The sequence below is a fragment of the Arachis hypogaea genome, chromosome 20 (genome assembly GCF_003086295.3).
Source record: "Arachis hypogaea cultivar Tifrunner chromosome 20, arahy.Tifrunner.gnm2.J5K5, whole genome shotgun sequence".
NCBI lineage: Eukaryota > Viridiplantae > Streptophyta > Magnoliopsida > Fabales > Fabaceae > Arachis > Arachis hypogaea.
The window spans coordinates 99498755-99511938 of record NC_092055.1 but is presented as its reverse complement, the minus strand read 5'-3'; the positions used below and the strand labels follow the sequence as shown (position 1 = coordinate 99511938).

The window sequence follows — 13184 nt, the reverse complement described above, 5'->3', positions numbered from 1 at the left end:
TTAAAGCTCAAACCAGGGGCAACTTTGGGCATCAAAACTGAAACCAAGAAGAAGAAGAGCCAAGTTGTTAACAACAACTTGGGCTAGCAACGCCCATCTCTCCAAATAACTCCCAGCCCAGGAAATCTATGAGCACGTTGTCAACGTGCGTTTACACTAGCGTGTTTGCCAGTAACGCCCATTCACTGGGCCAGAATTGATAACAATTTGCTCTGCCTCCTCTGTTTCTCATAAAGGCTAGCAACTTCACTATAATGAGCCAGCAAAATCAACTAGAGCAAGGCCCAAATTGCTAACCCAAATTGAGAATCTCTAGGAGCTTTGAGGACTAGTATAAATAGAGAATGAGTTTGTACTTTTTAAAGGGGGATTTTTCGTTGGACACTTAGACACTTTTACTATTACACTAGCATTTTTACTTTTTTACTGCATCTCACCCGTCTTCTATTTTGTTTTTCTTACAACTTTGAATTTCAGTTTTAAAGAAATACTTATTCTTCTTCTTCTTGATTCTTCTCTATACTTAGTTTAATTTTCATCTTTGCAATTGTTGTTGAAATTAGAGCTATGATTCACTAAACCCTATTTTCATTAGGGGGAGGAGCTCTGTGTATTTGAATGAGTTGATAACTCCTCTCTTCCTTCTCAATTCAAGTGGTTCATCCAAGAGGAAACTCTTGTTCTTCAAGGATTCAATCACCATCGAGAGAGGGGTTGAATCTATATGAATTGTGTGGTGAACTTGAGAAAGGAGCCACATAATTCACTTTAGAGTTTATCCTTTCATGATTTCTTTGATTAATACACTTTGGGTTGGTATGTGAGATGTAACCACCCTTGGTTGAGATCCTGGGAATTGTGTGGCTTGAAAGATTAGTTAATGAGCTTCATCTCTTCTCATGAACAATTAGATCACGAGAGTGGCAATTGATTGTGTTGATGAGAAATTGAGTTACCAAGAGATTGGAATTCAATTACTTACAATCTGCCATGGATCTATACCCATGATTGAGAAGGAATTAATCAACATCAATTCATGAGAATTTGCATCTCTGATCCCTAATGATCTCTCCATCATTACTTCTCATTTATTTTGTTCTCTAGTTATTTGATTGCCCACTACCCAATTCCCTTTTATATTAAAGTAATTTAGCATTCCTGCCATTTAAATTCAGCTCTCAATTACTTGCAATTTATTTTCTGCACTTTATATTCCTGTATTTTTACATTCTTGCAATTTACTTTTGATGTCATTTAAGTTTCTTGCAATCTAAGTTTCTGTTATTTACTTTCAGTCATTTAATTTGCTTCCCTTACTTTAATTCTTTAAATTTCTTGTCACTAAATTCTTTGCAATTTCTTTCAAGCATTCAAATCTCATGAAACCAAAACAATGTTTGCTTAACTAGAATACCATTTAACTAAAGTTGCTTAATCCACTAATCTCCGTGGGATCGACCTCACTCCGGTGAGTTTTACTACTTGATACGATCCGGTATACTTGCCGGTAATTACGTGAAATCTAATTTTCACATATCAGGATTATACCCATTAGAAGCCAGAGGAGGTTGTTGCCAAGAGGATTGTCCATAAGCTTGGGGCGCCTCCCACCTTTTATCTCCAAAACCTTGATGCAAATCCTCATTAAAGCTTCTATTTCCTACAATATAGTTTGAACCAAATTCATAGCCAAAGGGATGAGAATTCATGGTTACAAGAGAAAATGAAAATAAAATATAATAAGAAACAAAGAATGCAAAGTCCTACGACTAGCAAAAACTAACAAAGAAACAAAAGGCAAACATATTCACATATATACAATAGCCAATAATATAGCACCATTGCAATTTTCCGATAACGGTGCCATAAATTTGATAAAGAATATTTTCGTTGGTTAGGAATTTCATACAAAATAATTCCCGTTGATAGTATAATTCCCAACTAACTAACAATACTCAAATCAAATTTAAAAGATTAGTTGTCACATGTACAAACCCCAATAAAAATTAACCGAAGTATTTAAACCTCGGGTCGTCTCACAAGAAATTGCAATGAAGTGTTCAATTATTGGCTATGAAGGAATAAGGGGTTTGATTTATAAAAAGGGACAAGAAAATAAATGGCAAGAAAATAAAGCAAACAATTAAAGGAAACAAGTGATAAAGAGAGACATTCATGGCAAGGATTGAGAATATAAGCTTTCTATCCTAGTCATTAATCATAACAATGATTAACAAGAATTTATCTTATTTAGTCAACCCTAACAACAGAAGAAAGTGCAATGTTATCTTCTCATGAGAGAAAGTCAAATGAGACTAGCTAATCTCAATCCAAAAGTTCTAATCAACTCACTAATTGAATTAGCAAGAGATTAGAGTCAATGGAGATGATACTAGCTAACAACTCTAGGTCACCAACATAAGTTGAGTCTTAATGACTCAAGATTGCATAATTCCTCTTTCTAAGCCAAGAATGCTAAAAAATCTACTCTAATAACCAACCAAGCATTTTGTCAAACACTTGGAAGGCATAAAAGAAAAACATAATGAATTGCAAGAAAGAATAAAATCTACCAACTACCCAATGCAAGAAAAGTAAGATCAACAACTCAATTCAATAATAAAAGGAACATAAAACATCAATTGCATTAAAGGAAACCAAACCTAACAAGAGTTCATCAATAAACTAAAAGGGGCATAAAAAGGAAAATTAACAATGCAAACTAAGAGAATTAAGATGTAGGAACAAGAAATTACAAGGAAAACTAAAGGAAAATAAGAATTGAATCCTAGATCTAAGATGCAAATGCCCTAAGAACCCTAATTCTAGAGAGAAGAGGGAGCTTCTCTCTCTAGAAACTAACCTACATGATGCTATCCTACAACTAAGTGCTCCCCCTTTGCCCAAGATTGAATTCTGCATGAAATACCCTCAGAAATGAGTTGAATTTGGGCATGGACAGCTCAAAAATTGCCCCCAGCGAATTCACTTTAAGTGAGTCATGTGCCGAGCGTCACGCGTACGTGTGGACGACGCGTACACGTTGTTGGCCAAAACTCCTACTCACGCGTAAGCGTGAGTGACGCGTGCGCGTGGATTGCAAATCTTCTTCTCACACGTACGCATGGATGATGCGTGTGCGTCGCCCTCAAATCTCCAAATGCTCATTTCTTCATGAATTCTCCACTTTGCATACTTTTCTCTTCACTTCTTCCATCTAATACTTGTATTATGAACCTGAAATCACTCAAGAAATACATCAAGACATCGAATGGAATTAAAGTGAATTAAAATCACCAATTTAAGGGCCTAAAAAGCATGTTTTTACACTTAAGCACAAATTAAGGGAGAATTACAAAACCATGCTATTTCATTGAATAAATGTTAGAAAAGGTGATAAAATCTCCTAAATTAAGCACAAGATAAACCATGAAATTGGGGTTTATCAGTCTGCCAGAATTACTTCCGGCTCATTGTGATCAACACCATAAGCCTCTGAAATAAACTACACACAATATAAAATATAGAGGATTACACACCAAAAAAAATATAATTCAGTATAAATACATATGAAAATCGACTCATTTTTTTCTATATGGAAAAGTTTGAGGGTTTTTTTTTTTGCTAGAAATGAACTTATTTAGTGTAATTGCAGGTGAGTGGATTCTACAGGTGGAGTGAAAGAGCGGTACTCTCGCGCGATCTAGAATTTTCGCAAATAAATTCTCGTTGTAAGTATAGCTTCTAGACCGACAAGAATTCCTTTCTTACAAAAGTTTTGGTTGTCACAAGTAACAAACCCAATAAAATTTATAAACCGAACTATTCAAACCTCGGGCCGTCTTCTCAAGGAACTGTAGGGAGGTGTTCTTATTATTAGTTATGGAAAACAGTGTTTTTGGGTTTTAAAAGGTTTGAACAAGGAAAATAAATTGCAAGAATTAATAAATTAATAACTAATAAAATTCTTGGCAAGGTATGAAAATTCGGAAGCCCTATCCTAGTTATCCTTATCGATGGTGATGAGAATTGAGTTTTAATCCCACTTAGTTAACCTTTACTAAAGCAAGGGAAAGTCAAGTGGACTAATTAGTTAGATCCTCAAGTCCTAGCCAACTCCTAAGAAAGGACTAGAGTTAGGGAAATTCAATTCAATTAGCAAAAGTAACAATTAACAACCATGATAAGTTTGATAACTCAAGAGTCTCCAGTTAATCAATTAAAGCCAAGAATATAAAAAGCTAAATAAGAATTATAAATATGAAATACCTCAATTTATATTGGATAAAGAAAATCCTAACATGAATGGTTCATAAGCCAATTTGGCAACATAAGTAATTAAATAAAAGCATTAAAGTATCTGAAAGTAAGAGAGAAATATAAAGTAAAAGGAATATTGAACCTGAGAAGAAGTTGAAATCCTAAATCCTTTAAGAGGAATCCTAATCCTAAAACCTAAGAGAGAGGAGAGAACCTCTCCCTCTAAAAACTACATCTAAATTATGAAAAGTGAATTATGAGTTTTTTTCATGAATGGATGCATTCTCCCACTTTATAGCCTCTAATCTGTGTTTTCTGGGTCGAGAACTGGGTCAGAAACAGCCCAGAATTCGCTAGAAAAGAAATCTGCCACGCTGATTTTTCGCCACTGCAATGCGTCCGCGTGGAACACGCGTTCGCGTTGTCTAGCGATATAGCCACTATAGCAAATTATATATCAAATTGAAGCCCCGGATGTTAGCTTTCCAACGCAACTGAAACCGCATCATTTGGACCTCTGTAGCTCAAGTTATGACCGTTTTAGTGTGAGAGGGTCAGACTGACAGCTTTGCAGTTCCTTCAACTTCTTGTATTCCTTCTACTTTTGCATGCTTCCTTTCCATCCTCTAAGCCTTTCCTGCCCTGTAATCTCTAAAAACACTTAACACACATATCAAGGCATCGAATAGTAATAAGAGAAGATTAAACATATCAAAATTAAGACCAAACAAGCATGTTTTCAATCATAGCACAAAAATCAGGAAGGAGAATGTAAAACATGCATTTTGTATGAACAAGTGTATGAAAGATTGACAAAATCTACTTAATTGAGCACAAGATAAACCATAAAATAGTGGTTTATCTTGGAGCAAGCCCAACACACAAGACACGTGTTAGACACGTGTCACGTGTTGATTCGATGTGATTTTAACACGTGACCTGCGTGTTGGATGCTCTGCTTATAAATGCAAAGCTCTTTACCATTTTACTTCATTGTGAAGAAAGTTGTTTTAGTATGTTGGTGGTGTGATGGAGGGTGCTGCAAATATAGTAGTATATCACAATAGTGAGATTATACAAAATACATGAAGGGCTGAGCTTTGCATGTGTGAATTTATTTTCGTTTGTGGTTTCAAGCACTATAACATTTGCGGAGCTATATTAAGATCTCTGTCAAGCATAGAAGTGATATCTTAAAGAGGGTCAGTAATATTCTGTACAGAAATCTCATTATCGTATTTGGCGGCCTAATACAGTTTGATATTGTGTCAGTCAAGCAAGTATGCAGCATATATTTCATATTCACCAGCAAACTCAGGTACAACAGTCGAAGATTGAATTGTATGTTAAGTTTGAACATATAGCTGTAGATGTGATTCAACATGACTCAAATATGTAAAATGATAGAGTTAAAGTGTACGAAAGAATGAACAGTGATAGCGACGAAGACTTCGAAGCTAACTATGAAGCCAATGACGAGAATAAGGATGGTTATAGGGTAGGTGAGGTAGTTATGAAAAATGTAATCGTTCCACCCATAATCAGTCAATTCATGGATGTTTCACCTTTTATGTATAACTTGGATCTTGACGCCATGCGTGTACCGTTAATTCTCTGAATATGCGAACATGGGTATGTGTGAAGTGAGTAATACGTTTTCCTTAATTTATGTTTTAGATGGATCAATGAGTGACAATTTATTCTTTTGTAGATGTTGTTGATCTTGAGGACGGAGAGTTTAGGATTGAAATGGAATACAGTTCTAGAAAGTTAGTCATCACGAAAATTAGGAGTTACACTATCTCTAGAAGAGTCAATTACATTGTATATGAGTCTGAGTATAACAACCCAAATTTTTGAAAATTAAATATTGAGTGATTTATAATTTATTATATTTATTAATAATTTTATTTAATGAAAGTTATTTTTTTAAAAATAATTAAATTAAATTTTATGATACTTTGAGTTTAAAATTTTTTAAAATTTTTAAATAATTTTATTATAATAAAATATTTAAAAAAATAAATAAAAAAATTATTATTATTATTATTATTATTATTATTATTATTATTATTATTATTATTAGTTAGTTAGTTATATTTATTTGGCCGAAGCCATTAAGAAAACATGAAGCCAAACGTGGCTTGTATTATATTATTACAATATTATATTATTACTTATTTATAATATGACACATGCTCCCTTTATATATATAACCAAATGAAAGAATTAGAAACGTGGGTTATGTGCTTTTGTGCAGATATATATACATACATATAATTGTTACACATGCCACTTTTAATTATTAATCAATGACACCTAATGAAGCATTAGCCACCACAAATTATCCATTCATTCTTATCAGCTTTATTACTTTCATTTCTTTACTCTCACCACCGAATTGAACTTGGAAAAAAGGCCGAGAGAATGTGAGCTGGAAACTCATGGAAACTATGAGTTTCTAGTTCTAATTTCTTGGTATCTGTAATTCTAATAAAAAAATCTAATTCAATAAAAATATTTGTATTTTTCTCTTTTATACGTTGGTGTTACTATTATCTGGTAAAAATTGACGGTGACGTAGTTCCTCTTTTTTTTTGGGTTCGGCCAATTAGAGTTTTAGAAGGTACAGGTAATTTTTGATGTTTTCTTATTCAGCGGCTCAGTTAGAAAATTTTTTTAAAACTTTCATTGATTTTGATTTCATACGGAGGTAGACATTTTATTTTAGAATTAACAGTTTTCAATTTAAAAATGTCCAAAAATATAGTAAATAATTACAAATATGTTAATAATTATAATGTTATTGAGTTTAGATTTTTGGCTGTGAATAATTGGCTGTGTTTGTGACTGAATTTTTGGTTACAAGAGTGAATGAAAATTAATTTCTTAATTAGAAGTAGTAATTTTGAGAGTTTATAAATGATTTTACAAGGATTGGAATCATATGTTGATTATTAAGAACCTTATGTTTGAAAAGTGCTGATAGAAGGCTGATAAACTGTCGAGAAGTTATGGAAGTGAGGGAGCCTGTAAGTATGGTGAAGTCGAGTCTTAAGAGGAGGTTCTGTCTGAGTTCTTGTAAAAGTAAACGAAAAGGTGGTTTTGGTTAATGATTAATGTGAAAAGAACATGGTTGAAAGGTTTTGTAAAGTTCGAACGAATGTATGAATTTTTTCTTTGCTTTTAATAGCAAAAGATTTGTAAGGGAGCTGAATTTTATTGAAATAGAAAGAGGCGTAGTTTTAAAGAAAATGATTTGATTATTGAAAACTAATTTAATATTTTGAACGGTGTGATTATTGAAAATGATTTGTTACTTGGGAATGTTTTGAAAAAGGTCTGAAAGGTGGTTAGGTTGGGATCCTTAAAGAGTGGCAAAGTCCGAATTTCAGAAAAAATGTTATAGAAATTTTTACAAAACTCCGAGGCTTTGCTTAAAGCATTCTTTAAAAGAAAACTAGATTTAGAGTTCAAAATAGTTGATTTTCAAATTATCAAGAAAAGTACTATATTTTGAGTTTAATATATTGACAAAAGATTTTTTTTTAAGTTATAATTTGAGTTTGATTTATTAAGAAAAATAGTTTTTATTAAATGTTAAGAAGTTTGATTATTTAGAAACTAATCGATTTAAGATTATAATAGATGAGTGAATAGGTGGTGATGCAGAGGTGTAATGGATTATTTGGTGATGTGGAGGTATGTGTAATTAAGCGGTGATGCGGAGGTACGTTTAATAATGTAGGTGATGTGGAAGTGTGGGTATGTAATTGGAGATGTGGAGGCATAATAAAAATAAAGAAAATGAGAACTAATGAAGAAAATAGATACTAAAGAGGAAAAGAATGAGAAAGAATGGATAAGATAGATACTTAAAAAGTGTATGTTAAATAGGTCTTGTCCTAAAGTGCTAATGCAGAAGTGCTCCCTGACTGATAGCCTAAGATTGTTAATGCGGGAATATTTGCCTAAATGATAGCAAATTGTATGTTGAATGGGCCTTTGTGCCAAACTGCTAATGCGAAAGTGCCCGCCTAACAGATAGCCTGAGATTTCTAATGTGAGAATGTTCGCCTAATTGATAGCACTGTTTCTTACTGTGATGCACATTAAAATGTTATTATGATGAGGCCTAACTGACACAGGTAACCGTGATGCCAAGGTGTATAACTGACACAGTAAAGGAACCATATTCGGGGTTCACTTCGAGTAATGTCGGGTTGCGGTTAGACAACTGACGCATGAGCTCATGACCTGCTTAGGACAAGCATGCATCATATTGTTTGCACATTTGCATTTGGTTGTGTTTGCTTGTATTACTTCTTTGTGATAGTGCTGTTTGACTTGTTTGTATGTTGGTTTGGATTTTTTACTTGTGCCTTTAGTTTGCGAATGTATTGAGTTGTTTAAGACTTGATGTTGTGATTGTTGGGACTTAATTATCACTACAAGATTTCTATTTGTTTATGGGATTTTTTTTGTGGAAGTTTTAAAAAACCTCCCTAACATATTTTATTTGTGGCAAAATATAAAACCTCCATTAATTAATACTATTTTAAATTTTTTAAGTCTAATTGTCCAAACAAATAGCCAGTTTTTAATCTACTTGTCCAAAAAAATTAGAAGAGGAAAAAGAGGGAGAATGAAACCCTAGATCTACGCCACTGTATTCATTTTGTCACCGTCAAGCTCGCTATAGCTACTGAGATCGGAGGGAGAGTAACCGGCGACGCCCGCGATGCCATCCTTGCCGAAATCCAGGAGCAGATTTCCATCCTCAACTCCACTTTCTCATGGAAGGAGTCAGATCGAGCCGCCGCCAAGCGGCCATTCACGCGCTCGCCAATCTTGCCAAAAACGGTAAATCCTCCGTTCCTCTTCCTCGATCTCCTAGCGTGTTGCTCCCTTCATTTCAATTTTTGGCAAATTTGGTCGTGCATGTCTCTTGGTGTAAATCCTTCGGTGGTTGTGTCTTGCAGAGGAAGTGGTGAACGTGATTGTCGAAGGAGGAGCTATTCCTTCGTCGCGTCTCCTGAGGTCACGACACGGTAACTTTTGAGATCTCCTTCTGTGTTCTTTTGTGCATTCCTATGGAAGCTTCTTTTTTGTTAATTTTGTGATTTCCTCTACATTAATTTAGTTTGATTGATTACTCTCTGATTTCGGATTTGGCTTGTTACTTTTGCGATTATTTAGCAACTTGATGGCGATACAATTAGTAACTTCATTTTGGTTTTTGGCAAAGTTAGAGTTATTTATCTAACATTGAATGCCATATTTCAAAAACTAGTTAAACCTATGAGGATTGAGCGGTAGGCCATTGTAAACTTCTTAGCTCGCTGTGACACACATTTTCTGTGTAATACCATCAAGAAGTGTGCTGAAGTGAAGGGGATTGTAAGAGTTTTATGGCTAATTTAGTCTTTATTTAAGCATGTTTCTTCCAATGATGGTAGCAAATATGAAGGTATCATCAGATGAGTGTTATCTAATAATGGCATTAGTTTGCGGTTGAAAAGATTTGAAGTCCTCATTCATGTACGTTATTATTGTGATGTTCTTTTCAGGAAACTATTTATGGACTAGATGAATTGTAAGCTTTTTGCCCTCAATCTTTATCTTTATGTTTTATTAGTACTGTTATTAATTTAATCTTTATATTATAATTAATTTTTCAAAGGCTTTGTAATAATAAGTTTATTCTTTGGTATAATTTTAACTTCGAATATCACATGTCCGTAGGAACTGCTTAAAAGAATATAAATTCTTCACTTTATTACAACTGTGGTGATGAACTGATGATTGGCCTCGTTCCTAGTGAAATAAATAGCTATTGCTATTGCTTGAGATAGTTTATCCTTTTTGATTTTTTTCCTGTAAAAGAACTTGCAATTACCAATTAAAGTGCAAGAGCTAAATGACTAGTTGCTTTCCAGTTTTAATTATTCATATTTTTTCCTTTATAAGGTTTGAAACTGCGTTTTGATGTGTTTTTTTCTTTCATGTCTTGTAGTAATTAGCCTCATGCCGTAAAAGAATATGCTTTGTGGTTTGGTGATCTTAATGACTTGAGGATTCTACCAGATGCAAGCCAAGATCTTTATATTAGAGTTCCTGCTTCAGAGTTAGGTATGTAATACATTTACTTGGCATTAAAATGCTCTTAATCTTTCTCTAATCCTAAATTATATCACATGGTTTATCTTTGTGTTTTGTACTGTGACATTAAAAAATTCAAGAGACAAAAAATGGATGCAAGGGCAAGATACAAATTGCAGTTTGGGTCATAATTGGCGTATTATATGTACCTCCTCTAAAGAAGGAGACTTTGTCTAGACACTCATTCTTAGGCAAGTGGTCTTCGGGGCCAACGGCTTGGACCTAGTGCAGAAATTAAGGTAAAAACTCCAGTTTGACTTTGCTTCTAGCAACATCAAGTATCTAAAATCTATAATTTTGATATATTGATATATGTCTTTATGCAGGTTCAATATCCAAGCAGTACTGATCTGACACACGTCAAAGATTCAAGGTTTGGCTCGCTCATTATTATAGTTTGGATTTTTTAAAAAAAAAAATTATCTGATTTTTCACTTTAAAGGAATCTGATTATAAGCAAATGCTGAACATTGAAGTCAATATTGTCATAGTTGTTTGTTCAGTTTTGTTTCCCTGGAGTATAACAGCCTTACACTTTTCTTGCCGTTCATGTTGACAGCTTGAATCAGGCTGGGCAATATGATCTTGTGCAATTAAAGAATTGGATCAAGGACCAGCTGCATCCACAATGAACTCAGTTCTCTCATTGGATGACGGAAGATGGTCGCATCCTGTTGTAACTGAATCAAAGGAGGACTCTTTCCACTTTTTCAAACAGCCTTTGCCACCTCCTGTTCTTGCTCAGGTGTATCCTGAGTCTTCTCCCATTCCTCCTTCAAAAGTTGCAGATCCAAGGCCTGGACCAGCTAAATCTTCTCAGGATTCTGGACCTGGTCCCAGTACATACCAACACCTACATATTGTAAGCCTGATTTATTTTACGTTTTAAATGGAATTGTTCAAAGCACATCATGGACTCTCTTGATCATTCACTGTGACTTGTTCTTATGTGTGGTTTGTTTGGTTCTTAAACCAGGTAATAAATTATTATGAGTTCACTTTACTCTGTGTTGCAACCTGTAAAATGATGGAAGACTTTTTGAGACTGGCTTGCGAAAACACATGGAAAAACTTAGAGACATGTGATGTTCTTGCAGGCTCCCTGGTAAAAGAAGTCATAATTTTTTCTGCTAATTTTAATATATTTTTATGCTTGCAATTTTATGTCTACGGAAAAACAGGATTTTTTATATCACTACACTTATTATCCTAAAGCAGGAGTCAACTTCAGACTCGGTAAGATAATGGTTATGTTTACTCTTGTGGTTCAGGTTTTTATTTTTAAATGATTATGTAGACTGTTTCTTCATTTTTTCTATTTCCAATTTTATCCTGTCAGACAAAGTGAGACTTCTACTGATCTGAGGTTGTGATGCATGGGGTTTATGAGTGTTGCATAATTTGTTCTTATTGTTATCTGAGATTATTTATCTACATTTGTTGTGAAAGTGCTACTAAACCTCTGTTGGAACTGTAAATCATATGATAGGATTTTCTCAATTACTTTTAAATGAAACTTGTTCTTAAGCCAATTCTCTTGGAATTATCGTTGGGAGATAAAATGATTCTCAAATGGAATAATGCAAAACATATATGAATAGAGCTAAATGCAGTATTCCTTAGAATTAGGAGACTCAAGATTGTAATTCTCTCATGATTCATTAATAATTTTTTTAACTATTTGTTGTAATTTTAATTATTTTCAGTTGAGCAATGTATGTCTAATTTAATTTCTTGTTCAGTGTTCAACATTGAATGAAGAAGAAATATTTGAAGTTCAGGACAGCTTATCACTCTTTCCTTTAGGTTGTTGGATACATGTAAGCTCCATTATCCTTGACTGTCACTTATTCATTCTTAGCTCTGATGGTGGGTTGAACCATCAATGTTTTCCCTAATAATAGATAGTTAGATACAACTGAAGATAGTATAAGCTGCTCTTCTATTCTTTTTTCTTTTTCCAACAAAATCATAACTTGTAACATACAGTCAGCAAAGGCATGTAAGGTTTTAAATTTACCTACCTGAATGGTTGTATATTTTTTTTCTTTATAGATTAGGTTGAGAAGTGAGTGAAGAAAGGAAACTTGCTGATGATAATGTCATAACTGGAACTTCTTTTAGATAGATATATCCATTATTCTTGGATGCTATTTGCTTTGTCAATAGGTTCTTATATATTTGTTTTAAAGTAGTTCTTATATATTTGCATTGTCAATAGGTTCTTATATATCCATTGCTGATGATTTTGTTTTTAGTATTTCTTTTGTTTAAATATGTAATATTTTAATTTTCTTTTACGTTTTTAATGTCTTGCTTAAGTATTTTTTCTAAATAGTAAATGATTAGTATAATGATGTAATTCTAACATCCAAATTAATATTTTAAGAATAATATTGACAGGTTTGTGGAGGTTTGAAACCCCCACAGAATAGCTATTCTTTTTAAAATGGAAAAATTTTTTTGTGGGGGTTTTGAACTGCCACAAATATTAACAAAAAACTGTCACAAAATGCCTAGCACAAAACCCCCACAAAAGGATAGAAAACTGCCACTAAATGACATTGTGGGGGTTGTGAAAAACCACCACAAAGGAGTTCGTGGCACCTCAAATTTTGGGGGTTTTGGAAACTGCCACAATCCTTTTTGTGGGGATTTAAAACCTCCACAAATAAGAAAAAAAACTGTCACAAATAAACAAAAACCTTGTAGTGTATGTGGCTGAAAAATAGTTAACATGACAAATTTTGTCAATGAAATTT

The 13184-nt window shown here is 33.6% G+C and overlaps 1 protein-coding gene across 1 annotated transcript; it reads left to right on the top strand.

The window, feature by feature from the left end:
* Positions 1-10282: 10282 nt before the first annotated feature.
* LOC112782796 (AMSH-like ubiquitin thioesterase 3) lies at positions 10283-12717 on the top strand. Its single transcript, XM_072230194.1, has 6 exons — positions 10283-10661; positions 10749-10795; positions 10982-11284; positions 11417-11526; positions 11595-11658; positions 12165-12717. Exons 3-6 carry the CDS (start codon positions 11051-11053, stop codon positions 12318-12320), a joined length of 564 nt encoding a protein of 187 aa, XP_072086295.1. The 5' UTR covers positions 10283-10661; positions 10749-10795; positions 10982-11050; the 3' UTR covers positions 12321-12717.
* Positions 12718-13184: the final 467 nt, after the last annotated feature.

Coding starts and splice junctions, on each gene's coding strand:
- LOC112782796 (XM_072230194.1), top strand. CDS start 11,051: ATGAACTCAGTTCTCTCATTGGATGACGGAAGATGGTCGCATCCTGTT. Junction 11,285..11,416: donor CATACCAACACCTACATATT/GTAAGCCTGATT, acceptor AATTATTATGAG/TTCACTTTACTCTGTGTTGC. Junction 11,659..12,164: donor AGGAGTCAACTTCAGACTCG/GTAAGATAATGG, acceptor TTTCTTGTTCAG/TGTTCAACATTGAATGAAGA.